Here is a 23,604-nt window from a genome sequence, read left to right on the forward strand (position 1 = left end):
CCCTATTGTAAACAAGTGTAATGCTTTATGGTGTCGTGATGTCGTCCACAGTTAACAGTTTTGTATTGAGTTGTGCTTGAAATGTACTGTAATTCTCCAAATAAATACTTCAATCAATCAATAGGCTACGCATTGATATCAAATCAAAATGCACTGTCCATGGATCATCTATGGATCATCGAGTCAAGCATAACTTTAAATCACCCATTCAGAGACCACTCTGATTTTATTCATTCACACAATCAGGGCAACTGCACAGGAGTACTGTATTCCATTTATTTTCGCAGTGGAATGAAACCATCACCAGTGAAACAATAACACACACATAACTTATTAAATTGTCCCTTTTTAAAATACATGGATGGGACATTGCAGAACATGGATGCAGACAATATAAACTCTACACACATACATAGTATAGGTACACATACATCATTAGGCTTTTGACACCGTGAACCACTCCATACTGGTTAACAAGCTAAAAGCTATTGGTTTTGATAGCACATCAGTGAGCTGGATGCAATCCTACCTGGAGGGGAGAGAACAGATGGTGGAGGTGAACGGAACACTGCCCCCCCCCCCCCCCCCCTCCCAGTGAGCTGTGGCGTTCCACAAGGAAGCATACTAGGACCTTTACTGTTCCTAATATATGTAAACGACATGACATCAGCTTGTGACTGCAACTTGTTCCTGTTCGCAGATGACTCAGCACTGCTGGTCTCGGACAAGAACAAACTGCAGGTTGAAAAGACCCTCAGCTCTGAACTCGGTAGAATCTGCACCTGGCTCGCTGATAACAAACTATCCTTACACCTGGGAAAAACTGAATCCATTCTCTTCGGATCAAATAGTAATCTCAGCAAGGCAGATGGCTTCTTGGTTAGAGTGGGTGACAATATTATCACACGAAAAGATGAAATTACCTACCTAGGTTCCATCCTGAGGCTAATCGTTCCGGTGATAAAATGGCCACCAACGTAATCAAAAAAGTCAATCAAAGAACAAGATTCCTTTACAGGATCTCCTCACTGGTCAACAAAAACACCTTGAAGACCTTAACAGGAGCCCTCGTACATATTTCGTAATATTTCAATCAATCAATCAATCAATCACATTTCACTAACAGAAATAATATTTAGTTAGGTGCATTTACCTATCCATGCATGCTTGTCATGGCCAGGAGATCAAAATCCATAAACATGTGACTTCTCAATTCTCATAGTCCGGCAGCTGGGGGTGTGGAGTGGGAAATTTGGTAGGCTATATCGTTTTTTTGTATTGGCCTAAAATATTGTCTATATACAATACATACATTCATGAATCCACTTGCTGACCGGATGTCGGTATAGAGGGTATGCGCGTGACATCATCATCAAACCAGGAAGTTATGCAGGAACGCCTACTGAGTGGCAAAATACTACTTTCCTGGCCTTGACAGCCCATACATCCACACAGAAAAGTTCTATCTGATTGCATTAAACAACAATGTTAAACTCACTTTGCCTGTTGCTTTGCCACTCGATTTGCCACTCGATGTGCCATTCACTTTAAGCATGCACATACCCTCTATTGAGCAATTTTATAGGGGTTTATATGTAACCATATCATTATTGACCGCAGGTCACATTTACTATGGAATCCTGCATTTCCTGTCAGTGAGTTGGTTGGTTGGTCACCCCCTTAGAGTAGGCCTATATATGAATAGAGACAGCACCCGGAGGAAACCCTGAGGTGCCCAGGTCTTGTGACATCATATGACATCAGGGATGGAGATGTGGAGACCCTGATGTCATAGTAAATGCGACCTGCAGGCGCAGTTAAGCCCATATATGGAGATCCCTGATGTCATCAATATTGTCCAGCAACTCTACATCTGACCTCAAACCTCAAACCCTTAGATCTCCATATATGGATATATGTCCATACCTGTTCTGACATTCAATATGTTGATCCTTCGACCATCCATCCTTCCTCTTCGATATCTCCCTTTTGACTTATACCTGTCCATTCAAATTTCAAACTCTAGACGGGCCTGCCCCAAAGTTATGATAGTGCAGCCGCACCCGGCAGCCAGCGAAAACTAGAGTTCTCAACAGGCCCAAAAATGAAGGCCTGGCCCTACCTGGGCCCTCATCAAACTCTGTACACTCAAGAGAATGTCCCCGCTACCACCCTTATATCTCCATATACTGTATGGAGCTGACCTGTTCTGACATTCCATATGTTGATCTGACCTCATCAAACCCTGTACACTCAAGACATGCTCCTTATATGGCCAGTACAGAATTCATTCCATGTTGATCTGACCCCCCATGCCAGCGCTCCCACAGCAGTCTGCCGTCAACGAGGCAGATGCGTGCATGCGACCTCGCCAATCACGAGGAGGTCGCTACTATGATGACTAGGTCGTCTATATTTCATAAGCTTAGTTAGGTCAGGTTTCACCTGACAAAAATTGCTCAATACCGACAGCCGGTCAGCAAGTGGATTCATGAATTTATGCCAATAAAAAAAATATATACCAAATTTCCCACTTCAAACAAAAGAAGCCTGTTGGCTGCCGGACTATCATCATTTTCTAATGAGTCAAACTTTCTCCCAGAGGCGGTGCCTAACCACTCCAATGAACAGCTGTGTCTGTCCCCATGTATGTCCGTTTGAGTACGGACAGCTCCTTCAAAACCGCTCTCAAATAATGCTTACGGGCAGCTGCAATTCGAAACTGGCCCCTGTAAAAAAGTTAAAGTCCCCCCGTCCCCCGCTCCCCCCCGCAGATCGCGCAAGTACTGCGATCGGCTGGGTATGTATGTATGTATGTATGTATGTATGTATGTATGTATGTATGTATGTATGTATCCTCTTAGCAGTATTGAACTGTACTTTCTTTGAACTGTATACATTCTATAAACTGAATACAAATTTCAATCAATCAATCAAAGCTGAAATACCACTGGGTGACCTACAGTAAAGTGACACTGTTGAGCAGGGCTACAGTACGGTACCAGGTCGTCTCGCCCCTTTTCCAACTCGCCCCCGCGAAAAGTGAAGACGGCTCGCCACAGAATTTCGAAAAGTGAAGACGGCTCGCCACAGAATTTCGAAAAGTGATGACGGCTCGCCCCGAGCCGTGGAGACAGGTGGATTTTTAAAAATGACTCAAATCATGAAGGCAGCGTGCAATTTACGTGGAATCTTTCGGCTACTATTGTGAATCAGTGGACCATGACAGCTTAAACACAACTCTTCTTTACTTTCAAAACTCAGAGTCAATAATAAGGCAAAGCAACATCATCACACATCATGTTGTATGTATGTCAAGACTGAAGGGGCGACCGCTCTTCCCGTCGGGGCGACCGCTCTTCCCGTTGAGGCGACCGATCTTCGCCGCTTTGGGCGAGTTGGAAAAGGGGCGAGCCGTCTCGTATTCTACAGTACAGCTGTTGAGCTTCACAGTTCACACTGACCACTATAACAGTAGAGAGTACACACACACACAGCCTGCGCCGCTCAGTTCACAAGGGGTCATTTTTTCCATAGCCTACTTCGCTAGTGACAGTTTTGACTTTTGCCATAACACCTTCACTTGAGCAAAAAATCACAATCGTGCCAAATCACGCACTTTGATGGATTGTCAACAACAAAGTATTAAGAAACACAATAGAATAATGCGACAGCCTTCAGGCCCTTCACACATCACATCTCTGTTTGGGATAAGAGTGGATGGTCTGCATAAATTCGACCGAAGGCAGCTGTTTCTGGCTGCACGGAAAGCTGTTATGATGAAGTATAACGGTAACCGATATTAGCGTAAGACAACGACTAGAATAGACACTTTTAGTTTCTCTCTTCCTATATAGCCTATATATTTTAAGTATTAAACTTGTGCAAGCATAGCTTTGAAGGGGTTGTGCCGTGCGCCACTGAAGTTCCCATCAAAAAAAACAATACTGCGACGGTCCATACCAGACCAGAGGCAGTGGATCAGACCCGATCCAGATCCACATCTGCAGCAGCGCTCTCCATTTTAACTCCGAGACCGATCCATACCTCACGTGTCTTGGGCTGTCTCTCTCACATGACCCGAGTGTTTGTTCCCGTGATCAGCACTTCCATCTCCGTCTGTGACACAGAATATCACTTTTATTCCAACCCTGATGGATATGCTCGAACAGAGTCTGGACACCACAAGGTAAATTCACTGCCAGCTAAAATGGCTAACTGAGCCCAGGCTAATGTTATGCGCGCTAGCTGGTGACGCTAGCACAGGCCTGACCTGAAAACTAACAAGTTTAAAAAATAAGTAATTATTACTTATTTCAATACACGATTCAGCTAGAGAAGCAGGCCACGAACATCTTACGGTTGAAAGCCGTTGCCAAGATGTTGGAGGCAACACGAAGGCAGAAACATGTTCGGTAGCTTAATCTAATCAACATAAAACTATCTTTCACTGTTGCAAGTAACTTAACATTGGTGACATTTTGCATTACAAACTCTGTAGCCTATGTTTCAAAGTATCTAAGCTTGAGGATGACTTTAAACTAGGCAAGAGATACTGTCAGTCAGTACTGCAGCTTGCTGCCAATTTAAAGAATATAAGGTGATCATTACATTCACCTAGTTTTTTTATTTGCTTTCAATCCTGTTTTGCAGCCAAGAAAAGCAAGAAGAGGAGATTGTTCAGATATCTGAAGGTATTGGATCCTGCGGTCATGTGTTGTCTATTATATTGGACAGGGCATTGACTCACTTTTTAACAGCATTCATGTTGATGGATAGAGTTGTCTGTGTTTTCCTGCTCATCCTTATGTATTTTTTGGTTCTATACCAATACAAAGCAGTTTGTTGTCCTACACAGCTGACTTGGGGCTTGGTAGGATCATCAATGTCATCATTGCATTGTTTCCCCCCTCCTTATACTGCCTTTTTACTCCCTTTCCTGGAGACGGTGCAGGGGGTGAGGAGCAGACAGCTGTTACAATAGCCAGCGTACATCAGGCTTCAGCATTCGGTGACCACAACATACAATACCAGTTCCGCACCGAGGGGGGGCAGGTACGTAGTGAGTGGGAAAATAATACCTTCACATTGCAGCACATGCGTCTTTTTCTTTGGTGGAGTTCACACGAAAAAGCAGTGCTCACACTTTATTTTTAATGTTTGTCAAATGAAAATGAAATATGAATACAGGAATGGATCTGGGTTGCATTGAAGCTCAGATGTACCATACCATACCACCTTTATTTATATAGCACATTTAAATAACACCAGTGTTGTACCAAAGTGCGTTACAGTGTCGTACACATACTTCAAGTTCACATGCAGTGCGAAACAACACCAGTAAATATTACTTTCAGTATCCATTCACATCACATAATGGACATTTTTTATGGTTGGGTAAACAGGCCAGGGTAAACACAGCTGAAGGTAATAACAATCATTCTGAATGTTTAACATTTAGTTGTTTGTTTACTATCATGACGTTAATTGTTCTGGAGCTGTCCATGCTGGTAGACAGTACTATTGTATCCACTATCTGCATGTGTTTACCCATACTGTACATGAAAATGGTTCATGAAAATAGTACTGCTGTCGTTGTACTCTACATCTTGTGACCATTTCAAGACTATAGAGAATGGTGTAACGATTATACATTATTTGTGAAAGACATAGCATTCACACTTTGTCTGATTAATCAATGTTTTCTACCACTTATGTACCATATAAATAGCCCTGTTGTTGGGGTCTGTTTCTGTTCGGCCCCTCACTCGCTCATGCCATTTTAGTGCACAAGTGCAATGTAAAAAAAAGTATATATATTTTTTCCCCCCCACACATTAATTCCATACTGCATTTTGCTTTAAAAGGGAGATTAGGCTACGTTGTTCTGCCTTGCAGTGCCTTCAGCCTTACTAATTAACTCAGTTAGGGTAATTTTCTTGATATTGGCGGCAGACTGTTTCAAAATGAATACAGAGGAAACAAGTTTATAGGTGATGCGTGTTGCTCATTTGGCATAAACAGCACTGGTGTGAGTGATCATGTGATTCCAGTCTGGACCAGGATTGGCATGCGGCCGTGTCACATGTCAGTCAGGCGGAGAGTCACATGATTAAGGGTTACAAATACAGATTATTTTGAACAAACAGGCTGATTTCTTTTTTTTTTATTAAATTGAACACATTCTGAAGCATAATGCCTGGGATCTTTACATGCTTAAATTTGAACTGTTGCGTCAAATGGTAGAATTGTCTGAACTGAAACGACTGGATACGATAAAGACATCTTCTACATGGTAGGTACTGTTTACATTCATGAGAGGCTAACTGATCCCTCTCTGTTTTCTCACTCCATGGGTCTCTATTTCTCTCTTGTGGTCCGTCTCTTTTTCTTTACTCTTTGTATCACACCGCCCTCTCTCCGTCTCAACGGCCCCTCAGGTGACGTACCGTGTCGTCCAGGTGACTGACCAGCAGCTGGAGGGGAGAGACGAGGGAGGAGGGGGGGTGAGCGTGGTCTCCTCGGCCGCCTTCGCTGGCGCTCCCCAAGCAGTAGCACAGGTACCAGAACCCACAGCAACTTGGCAACAGTGTCCCACGAACCTGCCTCCACTAAAGGCTAATATATGCATATGGTCATTTGAAAATTTATATTAGTTTTCTGAAAAACGTATCTTTTTCGTTTCTATGTCAGTGAGCAGTGCTCAAACATTTTCATGTCAAGGACCCCCAGAATGATCTGCATTTGGCTGCAGACCCGCATCTCAAAATATTTTGTTCCAGGGACCCCCAGAAGCAAAGATTTGAGTTAAAAATGTTTGCTGTGAAAGAATGTATATTCAAAGATTTGTACACATTTTCACGACTTTTCTAAAATAGCAGGTCTTCAAGCACATAGCAGGCACTTGGTCAGTGCAGTGCTATGAGCTTGTATATCTGCTATTTTTCAACATCTAAAGTGTAAAATAATGGTTGGAGGCTAAGGAGACCTGTGCGAAGCATGAGCCGTTTTATGATTGAGCCGAAGTTGGCAGTAGTATTATGTGACTTGTTTTCTACTGTCTGCTGCTGTATGGATGCATGCAACCCATGTATTTAATGCACAGAATGTCACATACTATGTGCAGACCTCTCACCTGCCACTCCTCTGCTAACAAGTCTCCCACTCGCCTCCCTTTGTGCCAACTGCCAAAGTGTGTGTGTGTGTGTGTGTGTGTGTGTGTGTGTGTGTGTGTGTGTGTGTGTGTGTGTGTGTGTGTGTGTGTGTGTGTGTGTGTGTGTGTGTGTGTGTGTGTGTGTGTGTGTGTGTGTGTGTGTGTGTGTGTGTGTGTGTGTGTGTGTGTGTGTGTGTGTGTGTGTGTGTGTGTGTGTGTGCTTCGAGTGACCAGCTATGTGGAGAGAGAGAGAGTCTTTGTGTATATACAGTGCGTGTGCACAAGAGAGGTGTGTTGCTGTTTGATAAAAACTTTCTCCCCTATGGCTTAAGTTATGTGTTGTGAGCTTGTAGATCAGCTATTTTCGGCACCCAACTAAGTATAAATCAGGCTTATGTCTGTCTGTCACAGGCTGTGATCCAGAACCCCTTCAGTAATGGCGGTAGCCCAGCAGGGGAGGCAGTGGGAGGAGAGACACGCTTTGCTTACTTCCCCGCAACAGCGGTGAGCGACGGGACAGTGTCTGTGCAGGCCACTACGGATCCCACTCTCACACAGGCAGGGGGTGAGTCAAGACACTAATAGCCTGATTTATACTTAGTTTGAGACAGTGCCGTTGTCGTACACTGAAAGTCGCAGCTTGAATTGTTGTGAGCTTATTATAAACGGACTAAAACAGTGATTGTGACGTGGCACAGAATAAGATGAAGCCTCACAGCAAGGCTCGGCTATGGGGAGGAGGGGAAAGGAACAGTAATGAAATTACCTAAAAATGAACAAAAGATATGAGTGATGCCACTATATGCCTATGCCTAAACAAGACCAGAATCATATACTTCCCATGTCTTTCTACTCTTCTCTTCTGACCCCTCTCATCACTTCCCCAGGTCAGTTTTACGTGATGATGACCCCCCCTGATGTTATTCAGACAGGCACGCAACGAACCATAGCGCCACGCACACAGCCCTATCCTGCGTGAGTATCTGCTCCACTATGCTATCTACCTCCAACTTGGGAAGGGGACACCACTGACAGTGCAGTTTCACTGTTTCTTATTTTGCTGGGGAATAAGACAAATTGCAGTACTGCGTTTGACTGAATATATTTTGCTTTTCAAAAGCAGAGAGGACCGATATAGAGCTACTATGTATGTATACCTTTCTAACTTGAGCTAGACTGTGTTTGCCTGCGGGGTCTCTCTCTCAGCTCTCTGCTGAGCTTGGTGCTGAGCACGGTGATGTAATCCTGGGGATCTTTATCTCTGCATGTCCTGCCTGACCTGGTTTCTCTTTTCTTCCTTCTTCTGTTTACCTCGACAGCAGAACTGTGCATCGTAATGATCATTTGACATTTAATCTGTTGATTGCAATCAGAGAGATAACAGACAATCAGGGTGCATTTAAATATAGAGAAAATGTACTTGTGGCTACATATTCCTCAGCTAGACATATAGTACCTTAGGCTTATTAGCTATAACTTTCATTCAGAAATAGTATTCCAGTGTCCTTCCATTCTGACTCAGAATATGCTTATGTGCTGGACAGGCTGTTTCTCATGAGCCTTATGGCTCAGAAATATAAAGCCATTTAATAAGGTCAATTGTTTTTTTTTATTTCTTTTGCATTTGGAGAAAAATGAATACACAGTCCTTTTACTTGTTTATCTGCTCAAGATGAGCACATGATCTATTTGACAAATTAAATTATCATGGAGCTGAGTGTATATTTCTGCCATTTCCCTCCACGCTTGCATTCTCTGAATATGACAACATTTTAGGCATTTGCCTGACACTCTTAGCTAGAGCGGCTTACTATGAATGTGCAGGTAGTCCATCAGTGTCTTGCTCAAGGACACAAACACGTGGTTGTTGAGGAACACACTTTCCCATTGTCTGTTATTCCTGAGCACTAGGCCATTCTGCTGCCTCCACCTCAGAAATGCTGGTGGCGAGCAACACATATGAATAGGTGAAACATTTTCTATCTTTCGCTTAACACCAAGTTGGGGAGGTCGTAGCTTAGTGGGTAGCTAGGTCTCGTAATCAGAACGTCGTCGATTCACGGCCCTACGTCTTTGTGTGGAAGTGTACCTGAGCAAGACACTTGGCTAACAGCTAGTCAGCTACCCTCCGAGCACTCCTCACAACCATCTGAGCAGCCACCCACTGGTTGAAGCTAAAACAGAATTTCCCCCATGTGATTAAAGGTCTACCAAGTCTAAGGCCTGACTCACACCTTTACAACAGACTGATGTATAGCTGGTGCATGGGACTTGTTTACTGATGCAAGCTCGCAATTCATTTCCAATGGGAGTCACATGGTTTGACACAACATTTGTGTTGTATGGGGGGGGAGGGGATGGGGGCAGTCGAAACACAGCCGAAAGCCGTACAACACAAATGTTGTGTCAAACCATGTGACTTCCATTGGAAATGCATTGGGGCAAGATGTAAACAAACCCTTTGTATACATCTAGCATGCATCAATGTTGTATGCTAGATCGAAAGGTGTGAGTGAAGCCTAAAACTGTCTATTGCCAATTCCCCCTCCTGTCTCGCTAAGCAGCATTCTCTGTTCCAGTCCATTCATATGATTGGCTGAGCATTGTTCTGCGTGCTGGTCCACTCATGGTTCCATGCAAGAGATTTCAAGTGATGGGCCTTTTGTACATTTGAGGTCCACTGAAGGGTGTTTCAGCTACCATTTACGGCTAATTGTGGGAGTTACTGAGGTGGCCTTAAAAATTGGAGGTGCATTCATGTGTGTACAATTTTAATTGAACTGGGATGTATAAAGATTACTTGTGCAAGTTTATGATGGTTTTGTACATCTCAATGTTTCTGGGCGTACAATGTTTTTCTCATTTTGTCTGTACACTCACACTGATGTGAATTCTACACACAGTTTTATGCATGAGGCCCCTGGTGTGGATAGGATTAGAATATGAATCACAGGGGGTCCACAGACTCCACAGCAGAGATTGCTTCTGCCTCTGTAACATTCAGCTAAGCATTGCTTTGAGTCACAGATCTGTACTCCCATTTGGAATTACTGTTGGGGTGTTGTAATCTCAGCAGCAAATGGACTGTCTTGGATAACCCTAACCTACCACAGACCTCTTTACTGTCAGTTATGAGAACAGGCAAGTTTCATAATTCATATTCCTGCACATCTGTACAGTATGTCAAAACAAGAAGCACTTTGTTCTCTCATCTGTCGGTCTGCCTATCTACATGTTCGTTTCTAATGATCTCCTCTGATACAATGACTTATGATTCTCTTTATGTACTGGCATTTTTCGTTGTGACAAAGGCTTCACGCCTGACATGAAAGTGTAATGTAATTACTACTGACATAATCAATTATGTGTTTGAGTAAAATGAATTAAAACTTCCTGCCGTTCACAGAGATGAAAACGAGGCGCTGCAACATGATGGTTTAAACTGGTGAGGACAACTTCCACGACCCCTCCACCCTCACCACACACACATTCACACACCTTTGCAGCCAAATAGACTAATTAAATTGGCCTAGATCGCACAAAGAAGGATGCAGCACACCCATTCCCTCCAGTCTTCTCCCTCCTGATTCTCCCTGCTCTTGATGTGTGGGGACACAGATATAGCATTTTCTTCAATGTCGTCCTTGATCCACTATTGTTAGTTATGCCTCTGGCAAAGTTGTTTTTCCATTAGGACTTTAGGAAATTGGGTTACTCTTATCCATTTGGAAATGGATGATATCCTCACTGCTATTCTGGTGTCGATTTAAAAGACGTGCATTCTCTTTCCTTGTTCTTTCATTTGGTCAGTAGTATTATAAAAGTATTGGAACAGCAGAGTAAAATATTTCACAATGGTGAGAAATACTGTAGTTCTAATCAAAAGATTGGATAATGATAATTAACTTTTATTAGCAGTTCCAGTCTGGCCATTTATCCACTGAACAAAATGTTGCATACAAATTGTTGGTGATCCATCATAATCACCTGTCTGTTTAGCATCCAACAAGAGAATTGTCCAAGCATCAAAATGACATCTTTTGTCCCTTACGTCACATTTAGCAAAGATTGTAATCCGCGGACATGGATGAGTGTGTCTGACTCAGGTTCCAGGCCTTGAATTGAAATGGGGCATTGGGTGAAAACATTGCCAACGTCTATTCCTCCAGACAGTACAGTATAAGGGCATTGAACCAGTCAGGTTGTTCATGGCTAATCTTCTGGCCAAGTCATTCATACCAATGGTCCACTTTTATCGCACCATACATACAATTACTGTGGGGCAGGATCCTTTTATACAGCTGAAATTCCATTAAGATTCATTGAGATAAAAGATAGAATCCAGTTTCTAGCTTGGCTTACTTGAGCAAAGATGTAAACAGTGCTGTGCCATTGTAGATCACAAGCTCGACTAATATTAGTAAATTGGTATGTATTTATCGGAATTGGCTGTGAGTGACATTCATTTACTTTCACACACACACACACACACACACACGCACGCACACACACATCCAGACACACACAGACCAGGGAGGAGGCACAGTACAGTACAGCACCACTCATTTCAGACTGGTCTGATTTTCTTCCCCGTTTTTATCGTACCCACAATCTAGTCTACCCTAATACCCTGGTATGTTTTTGACACAGCCTGTATTTTCACATTAATTGGTTGAAATGCATTCCACTAGCAGGACAAAACCATGCTTGATATTTATACTATATGCTAGCTTTGTCATTATGTATGTGTGCCACTGCCCTGTGCATAGCGTGGTGGGCAGCTGCATAACTCTCCCCGTCACGTCTCCGGAACTTAATTAACCAAATACCTAGGGGGAGAGACACGGAGACAGTTGTGTCATTAGCCGTACGCCCAGACTCCAATAGACAGCATCTGTGTGTGTCTGTGTTTTTTCTCTGTGTTTTCTTTTTCTTTTTTTTTAACAGCACTGTAATTTTACCACATAATAAAACAGCAGGTTCCCTCAGGGCCACACCTGGGAAGACGACAACCAGATAGAATAAGAAGTCTGCTACAGACTCAATATTCCAGTCAGAGCATTTCCCCAGTTCCCACCCCGGGGATGGTGTCATTACGGCATATGTTGCTTCATATGGATATAAATCAACATCGCTGCCAAAAGGCAACATGTAGCCTCTAATGCCCCTCCGTCAAGTAGCACAGAGGTGGTGGTGAGGACTGTGATTACAGAAGCGGCCAATTTAAGGATAATGGGGAGAACGGTTTTTAATTGGCACCAAATTTGATGGATGTGAGGCTTGGGGGATTTGTGGCTGATTTTTATGCAACTGAGAAAGTATGAGAAGTGTGTTAATTTGGCATTTGTCCACAGGAAAATGGATGGACCTCGAACGCCCCGCGATGAGAGGAGGAGAGCTCAACATAATGAAGGTGGGCAGAGGCTTCTGTTCGTGTCTTTGTGGTCTGGCCCCAAGTTTTGCTGTTGTATGTTGATGTCACCATAGTGTTCTTTAATTGGCCACTAGAGACTGCTGTTGCCATACTTGAGAGAAGATATTGTGGTTGGGGTGGCAGGGTGGGGGAGCAGTGAATGAACCATTTCTAAAAAAAAAAAAAACTAATTCTGCATCTGTGGAGACTAGAATTAAAATTTCATTAATTTCTTCCAACAATAACTCGAATGATTTATTATGTCTAATGACCCGTTTTCATCTGTCTTTTTTTCCCCCCAACACATAAGTTGAGAGGAGGCGGAGAGACAAGATCAACAACTGGATTGTCACTCTCTCTAAAATCATCCCAGACTGCAACATGGACAGCACCAAGACAGGCGCAGTAAGGCCATTTAGCTTCAGTTTAACTTGTCGGGTTACTGCTTAGCATTTCTGTCATCTACCATTTAAAAACTCCTGTCCCCTGTCAACTTCTAAACCGCGTGACATCACGTCTCTCTGTCCTCTAAGAGCAAAGGGGGCATCCTGTCCAAGGCATGTGACTACATCCGAGAGCTAAGGCAGAGCAACCAACGGCTCCAGGACAGTCTGAAGGAGACGGAGAGGATACAGGTGGACAATGAGCTCTGCAGGCAGCAGGTAACCTGTCAAATATTCAGTATATATACAGATGGCCTTCTAGGTAGTGGATTCCAGGAATGTTATTATATTATATTAAGATGAGATGTGGCACAAGTCACAGTATGTGGTGCAATAGAGATAAAGAGAGGTGCTGGTGTGGATCAGATCCCTTCTGTCAGTAAATAAACTCTCCAGAGCTTTGAATAAGAATGAAAGAGATAAGACGATCTCCTCTTAAAGATCAATGCATTTTTATTGCTGTCCACTAGTGCTGATCAGTCGAACATTATGTCCTGATTTAACGGACTAAGCACTTTGTGTTTCTAAGCTTTCATGTTGTGATGTTGCCAACTAAGCTGTATGTGTGTTCACTTTCAGGATATTTGCAGGTAGCTAAATCTGATCAATACTGACAATTTACTGTTGGGGCTTTTGGATATTTCTTGTAATTAAACAAATAATTCTGTAATAAAGGTTGCCCTCTTGGTTATTTCTCTTAAAGGACCTTAACAGTATCATGTTATTGTTTATTCACAGCTTCAACCATTTGTTGTACATAAACAGACTATTTATGTACTTTTTTTAGATTTTATCTAAAGTAATTAAAACATTATCTCAAGTCATTAAAACAACCAATTATCGGAATAATTGAGCCAATATTGCCTGAACATGATTTGTGTGGTTAATAGCTGTGGATGTTTCAATGGATGAAATCAATATTTCATCAAAATGCAACAAATACAATAATATAACCCAATGATGTGTGTTGGATTAGCTATCTCAAGGAGGTTTCAAGTAGTGGACTGCTACGGGATCAGGTTCACATAGGGCCCAATACATATGAAATGAGGTTAATGCTGAGATTTGGCTCAAGTCACAGTATGTGCTTTCAGTGGAGAGAGGGTGTGAGATACAGAGAGAAATACGTTTTACTCTGCTGCAGTCTAGCGTCAGGTGGTCAGCATCATCACTGTTGGATCATGAACACAGGATCAAAAAATACATTTTAATATCGTTATCGGGGACAAACCTTGTATCACCATAGTTCACTTTCTTAGTTTTTTCATAAATTGATTAACAAATGTATACTTTGACGTATGAAAGTTGCATGATTTAGCCGATCTACAAGCTGTGTCGCATGGAGCTTGTATCTCTGCAATCTTTTCTATTTATGAAATGTTTAGAAAACATTCGCTGTAATGACATACCCAAAATAAGGAAGTCGGGTTGAATGGTCTGAGGGCTAAGTATTTTAGAAAGGAAAAGGGGGTATTAACAAGAGCTTGTGACTAGATTATAATGACATTGGATCCATTGATCCTGTTTTCTGGCCGAGAGCGACAATATAGCGGAAATAAGGTATTTACCACGTACATGTGTCCGTATGTGTGCATGCCAAATCTGTTCAACCCACTGTAGTCTCATTTCCATGAACTATGATGTGTAAACTAATCTCCAGACATTAATCTTGTGTGGCCATCTCTGTCCTTTCTCTTGAGAAAGACGAGGTCTGGCAACGTCAGATTGATACTAGGTTATCGGGTGATTGTTTTGGAAGCGCAGAGAAGTTGTGGGGCATTGACGCAAGCGAGTACGGTCCCGTGAAATTGTCGTGCATGCTCCTTGTGCATGCGCCTGTGGTCGACTAGACCTGGATTTTGGTGAGCCCCTCATGAGCAGACTGATCAGCTGATCCAGGTGAGAGCGCCTGAGTCACTCACTCCCCGTCTGAAACAGCCTTTAGTCATTTAACATTTTTGTTTGACAGATTTGAATAGAAAACATGGTTGTGGGTGGAAATGATCAAAATGCAGGAGTGGTCAGACTGAGCAGGGCTCTAGTCCCGGTGGCAAGTTTCTGTAGCTGGATGATTAACCTTGCTGTTTTCTCATTAATGGCCTAGAGCAGTGGTTTCCAAACTTTTTAGCTCAAGACCCAAAATGGAAATTAGATATTTGTTCGGGTCCCAAACCAATGAAAATAGCAGATCTACAAGTTATTGTAGATCTGTTTTTTAAGTTTTAATTAATTTTCAATTAATGGAAATTTGTAATTTCTGTGGAAATCTTTAGAAAATCCTTTAAAATGACAATTTTGCGACCCACACATGGATCTGCAACCCACAAATGGGTCCCGACCGGCCTAGAGGGTGTCTTTCAAATATCACGTTTTTGTAATTTATGTTCCCATTAACCCTCTCTGCCCTTCCACCTAATAGTATTGGTTTTCAGCTATATTTCGGGTCCGGAAATTCTAAGATGGTGGATTTGAATTAGCTGAAATAGTGTCTTCAAAATGGTTGTGTAGAAACCAATGGGTAACGTCACGGCTCTATTTGTCCATATTTTTGGATGCTATAGTCGCTGCATATTGATTATTATAAACATGATCAGTATAATTATTATTAATGGATGACTTGCCTTACTCAGATGAAAAGAAAACAAACCAAAAAAACACATTTTTGGGAAAACGGACAGCAGGAATGTCAAGTATATTGTGGGTCTAGTCAATGGGCTCTTGCAGTTTTGTAGTTGCAGTCTGGCATGTTCAGCCAGACTGCAACTACAAAACTGCAAGATGTGTGAAAAGCTGTGAATTTTAATGATGCGTAGCTTGTGAGCAAGTTCAGGCTGATACACTCGAGAGGTTACATGCGCCTGCATCACTATGTGGGAAATGTACTGTATGTGACGTGTCAGCAACACTGATCTGTCAAGCAGCTGACCAATTTGGCGGTCTATTTCATCTCATTCACTGTTTTTCCTCTTGTCAGTGTCACTGAATTGGTTTTGTTTGCTCCCACCACCGCACCATCATTTGTATCTGCTTTCCCTAAGGGTTCTGTTTTCCCCTGGGAGGTTGGTTTTATATGTATAACTCCCTGCTCTTAGTCTTAAATGGTTTGTCTTCTAAGTTGCTGAGGAGGGAATAATAGGGAAAAGGGCCAATATAGCAGTGCCTGAACGCCAAGATATATCCAGTAGCAGTGTCTTCCCCAGCCGAAGGCTCGCCAGAACCGACCCCGGAGACCCCCACACGGAGTTGCACCACTCACTTCACATGGGTGTGATTGTTTTCCCCTTCTTATAACTTATATTTGTAATCCTTAACAATGTAGGAAATTTATTTGTTTTTGAGGGGCGCTAGCCCCTCCTATATCCAGCTTTTAGTATGTTCACAGACTTTGTCCTACACAAACATTTCCGTCTATTTCCGTTATGATGATGTACGATGTATGTAAGAGCGCCCCTCCCTTCACGTGGGTGTGCTTTTATTTTTATTTAGAGCAGTGCCCAACGGGCGTCCGAATGAGTCAACGATGGAGATCTCTGTACCGTTCTGTACGCCTGGGTCCCTTATATGCCCATATATGGCTCCAAATATATATGGAGATGATGGAGATACCTAATGTCATCATGAGGGCATGCCCGTATATGGGCACGACCAACTTGACGCGCCGAGATTTCTTTTCACACCATGGGGAGATTGTCCTCATCAGTCGTGCAGCAGAAACGGTGACACGTCAGGCTTGCCACGGACACCTGACTCAACCAGTGAACACTTGTAGTTGCACTTGTATTCGCCGCCGGCGTCTCTCGTGATGGCCGGCAAGGTGTAGGTGTTCGAATTCTCAACCAAAACCATCCGGCCCTCGAGGTGGAAGTTGTAGCTGATGGGAGCAGGATTTCCGTCCGCGTGGCACGTCAGCGTCACGGTGTCCCCTTCTGCGACGACGGGTCACCATCAGACTCGGCCTCTCCGTCTGATAGAGAAGAGGAAAGGTCTGCGTCTCGTCAGACTCCACCGAACCCAGCTTGTGGTCGGAGTGACAGTTGAAGTGGGCGCCCACGTCCTCCCTGGTGGCCAGTTGGCCACGTACCGCAGAGAAGAGGAGGTGGTGGACAGGCCCATTCCGGGGTCTATCGTCACAGTGGAGACGACGACGACACGTTTCCCATCGGCTATCAGCGGCAGGCCGTTCCTCTGCCACGTGATCTCAGCAGCAGGGTGGCCGCCCCTCGCGACACATGTTCCCAACGGCACAAGTCGATCCTTCTCCAGGCGTTCCGCTTTGTCCACGATCTCAGGCTGGACTGTCGTGTAGACCTCAACGGAGACACTACGCACCCACACGTCGAACTGGGAAAGCACCACGCAGGTGTAGACCCCGCGGTCCGTCAGCGCACTCCGGCCGATAACCAGGCCAGACCGGTCTCAGGTTCAGGGCAGAGGATTTTGTGCTGGTTCTGGACAGCCGGCTATCCGACGGACTCAACACCGGGCACTGCACTCCATGTGGGGGTGTGGAACTTGTGTGTCGAATTTGAAGTTGGTGGGGCGAACGGTTCTTGAGTTACGTGGATTACAGATTTATGTACAGAGACTTGGTGCATTTATAGATAGACGATTTTCTGTTATTGAGCATGTGCACCCCTTATTAGTATTCTCACTTCATTTTGACAGATGGTAGAAAAGCGCAAGGGGACATGCAGCTCAGCTGGCATTCAATCTGAGGCCAGTACAGCTGTACAATGTGGCTCCAGAGATGGCTCTCTTCACCACGCTACCCAATCTCGGAGCACAGCAGTGCATATGCGCTTCATATCAACTAGATTAGACTCCTTCACAGTGCACAGCAATGCCTGCAACCCATCCCCGTATGTATTTTCTGTAATTTCTTTAAAACAACCCCCAACCCGCCAAAGGTCCTAGCCTGCATAGTTTACTATCAGGCCCTGACAAAGAGTTTATGCTTTTACAACAAGAACTGTTACCTGAAACGAGCAGTGGGAGAGATAGCGGTGTTGTACTTTATGGGGTTGTGCAAGGACTACCGGCATACTAATGCACTTAAAGGTAATGTGAAACCTTACTGCGCAGAGGCCGTCTCATTCTCCCGCTCAAACAAAGGCCCGCGAGGGCATTGACGGTAGATATATTCCAATTCCTACATTCAAAGCTCAATATCCGCTTGTCGAACCCGCAGCCTGAGCGAACAGCGCATTAGGGATTCACCCAAGGGAATAGAGCAAAGTGCCTTCAGAATGCATAAGCTAGGTGCTTGTGGGCAGGAGAATCTTTGTGAGGTGCCGAGTGTGATACTGTTCAGTCGCAGGGACACTAGTCCCGGTTGTACGTCAAAAGCATGTGTGCAACACATGAGAGTGTGTAAAGTTTGGGCCCTCTATACTTGTGACAGGGATGATGAAGATTACAGTAATATGATGTTTTTTGTGTTTGTTTTTGTTTTTCAGATTGAGGAGCTGAAGAACGAGAATGCCTTGCTCCGAGCGCAACTCCAGCAACACGGCGTTGAGATGGTTGGTGAAACGCCACCTCAGTGAAGGAGAGAGAGAACAAAAAAAGGAGTACCACCACTTGAATACATCACGAACTTGGAGAGAAGACAAAAAGTAGAGGGCAGACAAAATGACAATGAACTTTCTTTTTTGCTTTTTTTTGCCGAACACATTCTTTCTCCTGGGATCCCAGGCTGTGTTCCAGGAAACCCTTGGCTGATATTTTCTGGCTGCTCTACTCTTCCACTCCTATTGAGATAACCACCATTTAGAAATGTGCTCTAAGAACAAAAACGCTCACCACCACTACTACTGCCACTACCACCACCAACAACGCTACAAGAGCCATTTACTAGCATTTAGAAAAGCGAAATCTCAGCTGACTCCTTTCTTGTTTTTGAACTTATGCAACCTCACTCATGGACTGTGATGTTGACCTTTTAGTCATTCACTTTTTCCCCTTCTCCTGACAACTGTGTGTGTGTGTGTGTGTGTGTGTGTGTGTGTGTGTGTGTGTGTGTGTGTGTGTGTGTGTGTGTGTGTGTGTGTGTGTGTGTGTGTGTGTGTGTGTGTGTGTGTGTGTGTGTGTGTGTGTGTGTGTGTGTGTGTGTGTGTGTGTGTGTGTGTGTGTGTGTATATTCTGTATTCATATTTTGTTGTTTTTAGCTGTTGTGTGTTAATTTATTAGTCCGCTTGCTGTCAGAAACCTTGACGGAGACCAGTTACATTGAAGCTACGTTACGTTGAAGAACCCTAGAGAATTTGATTGAAGTGCAAGTGGAAAATGGCAAATTATGCAAACCACTATGTGATTTGGCACAGTGGGGAAATAATGCCTCTGTTTTATCCAAGTGACACAGATATCTGTGATATTGTTCCACGCAAAGCAGAAGCTTTACTTTGATATATTTGACAGTTCATGGTGCTTGGGTGAAATGTGTTTTGATACAACTTCCGGATGTTAGCGCAGATGTTTTAAGATGTTGGAGGAAGATTATGTTGCTAGTGTAAACATAGGAAAGAATAGTAATCAATAACTCATTAACTATGCTGGCCCTTTGTCATAATAATTGCTATAAGTGTAAGCAACCTTAATACTTCATTGCAGTAGTGTTCTACAACATGGATTGTGGGGCATTTTATTGGCCAGAGAAATGGCAGGTCTGTGAACTTTCATCAAGTACAGATGTACAAAATTTCCAAAATACTTTGCAGATCGGGTGCAGTGCAGAATTCTAACTTTTGCCAAACTAAATATAGGCACTACATTGTGATTTTCTGGTGTCTCGATATATGTGACAATATCCCACATGTGTTTCATTCGAAGCGGTTTGCACTATTCTAGTAATGCAACCCTTCAAATGGAGTTCAATGCACAAGAGGACGAGTACCCTGGAGAGAAACACTGAAAGACTTTCAGCTCAATATAGTAAGACAACAGAGAATATTCTGTGTTGCACTTCTTAGCTGAGCAGAACTCACTCTCCAAGGTGGAAAAAAAGAGAAAAGAAATGTCTTGCATATTTCTCCACCCACTCAGGTGAACAATAACCAAGCTGTAATTGGTTGTACAAACTGAAAAACGAATATTAATCATGCTGATGATGTGTATGAATATACATGATGTATTTTTCTCCTGCTTTGGGCAATGTGGGTGAAATTGGAAGAGAGATATCAAGGTTTGGAGTCACTTATTGGAGTGTGATTGCGTTTCCCTGTGTCAACAGCTCAGGATCCAGCAAACCAAAACCAACGCTGAGACCCCTGGCAAAATCGCAGACTTATCACATTTGAATATCTCAGACTGTTAAGTTAATGCCATGTGCTTTGGAAGTGATGTTCTGCTCTTGCTGCTAAATTCAAATTTATCTTGGATAGTGCGCAGTATGTGAGCTTTCAAAAATAAAGAAAAAGCCTAGCCAAAGTTGAATGTATTATTAATGTAAATATTCTCTAGAGAGGTCTGAGCATGAAGATAAGATTAATGCTGTATGCAGATGAAAGGTCATTTGTGACAATTTAGTTTTACTTCCACTTTAATTTTTGGAACGAAAACTTGAAAGCTTGTTTTTTAGCCCGCTCGGTAGCAGCCTTGCTGTTCTCAGGTTAGATTGTCTTTTCTAAGTAAAACGATGGAAAAATAAAACTTCACTGGCTAATAACCTTGATGGGCTGTGGTGGTGTGGCTCATTGTCTGTCCCCACAGTATAGACGTTTCCTATATAACCCATTCCATTCATTGCTGTTCATGTAATTAATTGATAAATGCACTGGTGAAATTTAAATTAATAAATGGGTTGGAGAAATGGAGGGCACCTTGGGTGAAAGGTATGATTGAATGTCAGAATGGGACCTCTATTCAAAAGATTGTATTCTATATTTTATTGGCATCACCTATTACCAGAAGAGTAGGCCTGCAGCAGATCATTTAATTTCCAATAATGTAATGACTTGGCAATATATATTTTTTTTTATTCTTGATGAGTCGATAATAATCCAATAACGGAACAACATTTCTCAATACATTTGTTTTACATAATGTAATATGCTATTGGCTGGGTATAACGCAGCCAATATAATATAGTAACCTCAAACTTCCAGTAATTTTTTTTTTATTGAAAGCCTAAACTACATCACTATGTACGTTTTATACAGATTGGCTATAAAGAATCGCTTTTCACAGTATTTGTTTGAGGTACTTGATGCTGAGCTTTTTCTCCGGCCCTGTCGTCTACTGATTAGCCACTTGAAAAATGTGTGAGGTGAGCACGCCTTTGGAAACACAATTAAAATAAAAATCATGTTGTATAATTATGAAATCTATGCTTCTTTGAAGATGCATAGATTTACATAATTAAGACCATTTATTGTCCTGAAAATGTTATTTAATTAAGCAATATTACACTAGAGGGTGTTCTTTATCGTCATTAATGCACACCTGCGGTGCCGTAGTAACTCACCCACAGGGCGAGTTCCGGAAGGTATCGCAGAAGTGCATTAATGATGATAAAGGACACCCTTGCGTGTAATATTGCAATTATACAACAGTTACCCTTAAAACTAAGATAATCGCAGAAAAATACTTTTTCCAATGGCAAATGTGGCCACTACAGCCAGGCTATCACTCCTGAAATGTTGCATGAAAAAGGAATACCAAAACAATCATTTTCCTATTAGTAAGCCTTGCCGAGCCATGATGCCCATAGGGGCAGGAGCCTGACTGTTTCTGTAGCGTGAGGCAGCTTGATATACAAGTACACCCCCTGGACATGACGTTAGTATGTTAGTAGTACGACTCACCCCCAATCCAACCCTTGATGCCGAGTGCCAAGCAGGGAGGCACTGGGTCCCATTTTTTCAGTCTTTGGTATGACCCGGCCGGCGATCGAACCCTGACCTCCTAGTCTCAGGGCGGACACTCTAACCACAAGGCCACTGAGCTGGTATCTGGTAATTTCCCTGGCTATTTGAACGAAGCAATGAGAAGCTCAACAAAGAGTACAAAACAGGACCATGTATTTTCTTTAGTGGTGCATAAAACCAGTAGGCTCCGAAATAGCTGCTTCTCACAGGCAATCAGGTTTATGAACAACACACACTATGCATGGGCCTGCCTGTCAACTGTACTGCGTGAGTAAGCAAGCACACACACACACACACACACACACACACACACACACACACACAGTTATTACATTATTGGAACGAAGTTAGTATACATCATCGACTGCTACAAAGGCCCACTGCTAAACACTCAAAATACTTTTGATACAGCATTTAATTAATCAATCACAGTGCATCAGATCCATTTGTATGGAGCTAGTGTTAATATACAGAAACAAACTCAAGGCCTTAAGCGATGTTCTATCCTGCCTATGCTTCCATAGACTAGTGCATGGGTTTTCAACAGGTGGTCCGAGGACCACTGGTGGTCCGTGGAGGTATTGCATGTGGTCCCTGACCATGGATTTAGTAATGCAGGATTTGTTGATTTGTTTTAAATGTTCTTTCCACTAGTTGAGAAACCGTGAACTGAATGACCTGGTGACCTATGATGAGTCCATCCATGTAGTCATTTACTGACAAGTTGGAGTTCAAGAAATTCAACAGAAAAAGGGAGTTAGAATCTCAAGAAGGGGGAAGTGCACCGGATTGTCTGGTTGAGTCATTATTATTAGGACATTTTACCAGTAGTAGCCAACGGTTGAGAAACAGTGGGATGTATACACATGGGATGCATAGCAAGTGTTAACTTACAAAAGCACTAATCTTAGCCCATATCCCCACCCAACACAATAGTGGTCCCCAGGTTGATTCTAAGTCAGGGTGGTGGTCCCTGGTTCACAATCAGTTGAAAACCCCTGGACTAGTGGCATTGCCAGTTCTCTTGTGCTTGTCGCGTCAGGGCCAATGGCATCGCTTGACTTCTCACCCTCAACGGACAGTTAATCTGACTGTCCAGTCAAATGCAGCTGAGTCTGTTTGAAATCTATTGTGATGTGATCTTGCCGCTCATCTCTGACCTCTCTCAGTCCGACATTCATCTCTTAAGTTAAGACATTAATCATCTCTTCGGAGATGAATGTAGGGTTAAAAATTAAAATGATGGGTGAAGTAGAAATCCACATCTATTGTAGGCCTACATGTCACTTGTTTTGCTGCAAGTAATAACATTTAATTGCTGAAATGATAGCCTTGAAAAAGCCAGTTGTCTATCTCTGGTCAGTGTCAAATGTGTTTACCCATCTGACTTGTTTCTGTTTGTTTCTCAAAATATATCCTCACTGCATTGGAAAATAAACAGCAAACTTCAATTAATCTGAAAATCTGATCTTTTCGTCCTGGGTTTAACTACTTCTACCAACGGCCGGTGTGAAGAATACTGTGCATGGTTGAACGATTCTCATTGAATTTCAATACCTAAGGCCAACACAAGCCAGAAACTACACGGCCCACATGCTTGTCTTCCCTTTGTGTTTTGAGCTATACTGGGTGTTAAAGAAATACAATGTCAGCAGCGGGTATTGTCCACTGCCTCAGCCTAATTCGCAATGCCTCTCTCTTGGAGGTTGTTATTTGTCGAGCAGAAAGGGC

The 23,604-nt window shown here is 43.0% G+C and overlaps 1 protein-coding gene across 4 annotated transcripts; it reads left to right on the plus strand.

The window, feature by feature from the left end:
• The first annotated feature begins 3,943 nt into the window (after window positions 1-3,943).
• usf2l (upstream transcription factor 2, c-fos interacting-like) lies at window positions 3,944-20,678 on the plus strand. 4 transcript variants are annotated; one of them, XM_079504601.1, is made up of 11 exons: window positions 3,944-4,189; window positions 4,654-4,694; window positions 4,946-5,055; window positions 6,441-6,560; window positions 7,565-7,718; window positions 8,041-8,128; window positions 10,560-10,598; window positions 12,508-12,566; window positions 12,877-12,971; window positions 13,100-13,228; window positions 18,466-20,678. In XM_079504601.1, the coding sequence occupies exons 1-11, from the start codon at window positions 4,155-4,157 to the stop codon at window positions 18,553-18,555; spliced, it is 960 nt and encodes a 319-aa protein (XP_079360727.1). In that variant the 5' UTR covers window positions 3,944-4,154; the 3' UTR covers window positions 18,556-20,678. The 4 variants fall into 4 exon arrangements, with proteins under 4 accessions (XP_079360727.1, XP_079360728.1, XP_079360729.1 ...); XM_079504602.1 differs by lacking the exons at window positions 10,560-10,598; window positions 12,508-12,566; window positions 12,877-12,971; window positions 13,100-13,228; window positions 18,466-20,678 and adding exons at window positions 8,274-8,300; window positions 10,227-10,541; XM_079504603.1 differs by lacking the exons at window positions 10,560-10,598; window positions 12,508-12,566; window positions 12,877-12,971; window positions 13,100-13,228; window positions 18,466-20,678 and adding exons at window positions 8,277-8,300; window positions 10,227-10,541.
• The last annotated feature ends 2,926 nt before the right edge of the window (window positions 20,679-23,604 follow it).

Source organism: Electrona antarctica (genome assembly GCF_951216825.1).
Source record: "Electrona antarctica genome assembly, chromosome: 6".
Taxonomy (NCBI): Eukaryota; Metazoa; Chordata; class Actinopteri; order Myctophiformes; family Myctophidae; genus Electrona; species Electrona antarctica.

What these genes read in the sequence shown, in the direction of transcription:
- usf2l (XM_079504601.1), top strand. Translation starts at nt 4,155, where the DNA reads ATGGATATGCTCGAACAGAGTCTGGACACCACAAG. An exon ending in CACTCTCACACAGGCAGGGG is followed by an intron (nt 7,719 to 8,040) that starts GTGAGTCAAGAC and finishes TCACTTCCCCAG; the next exon opens with GTCAGTTTTACGTGATGATG. An exon ending in ATGAGCTCTGCAGGCAGCAG is followed by an intron (nt 13,229 to 18,465) that starts GTAACCTGTCAA and finishes TTTGTTTTTCAG; the next exon opens with ATTGAGGAGCTGAAGAACGA.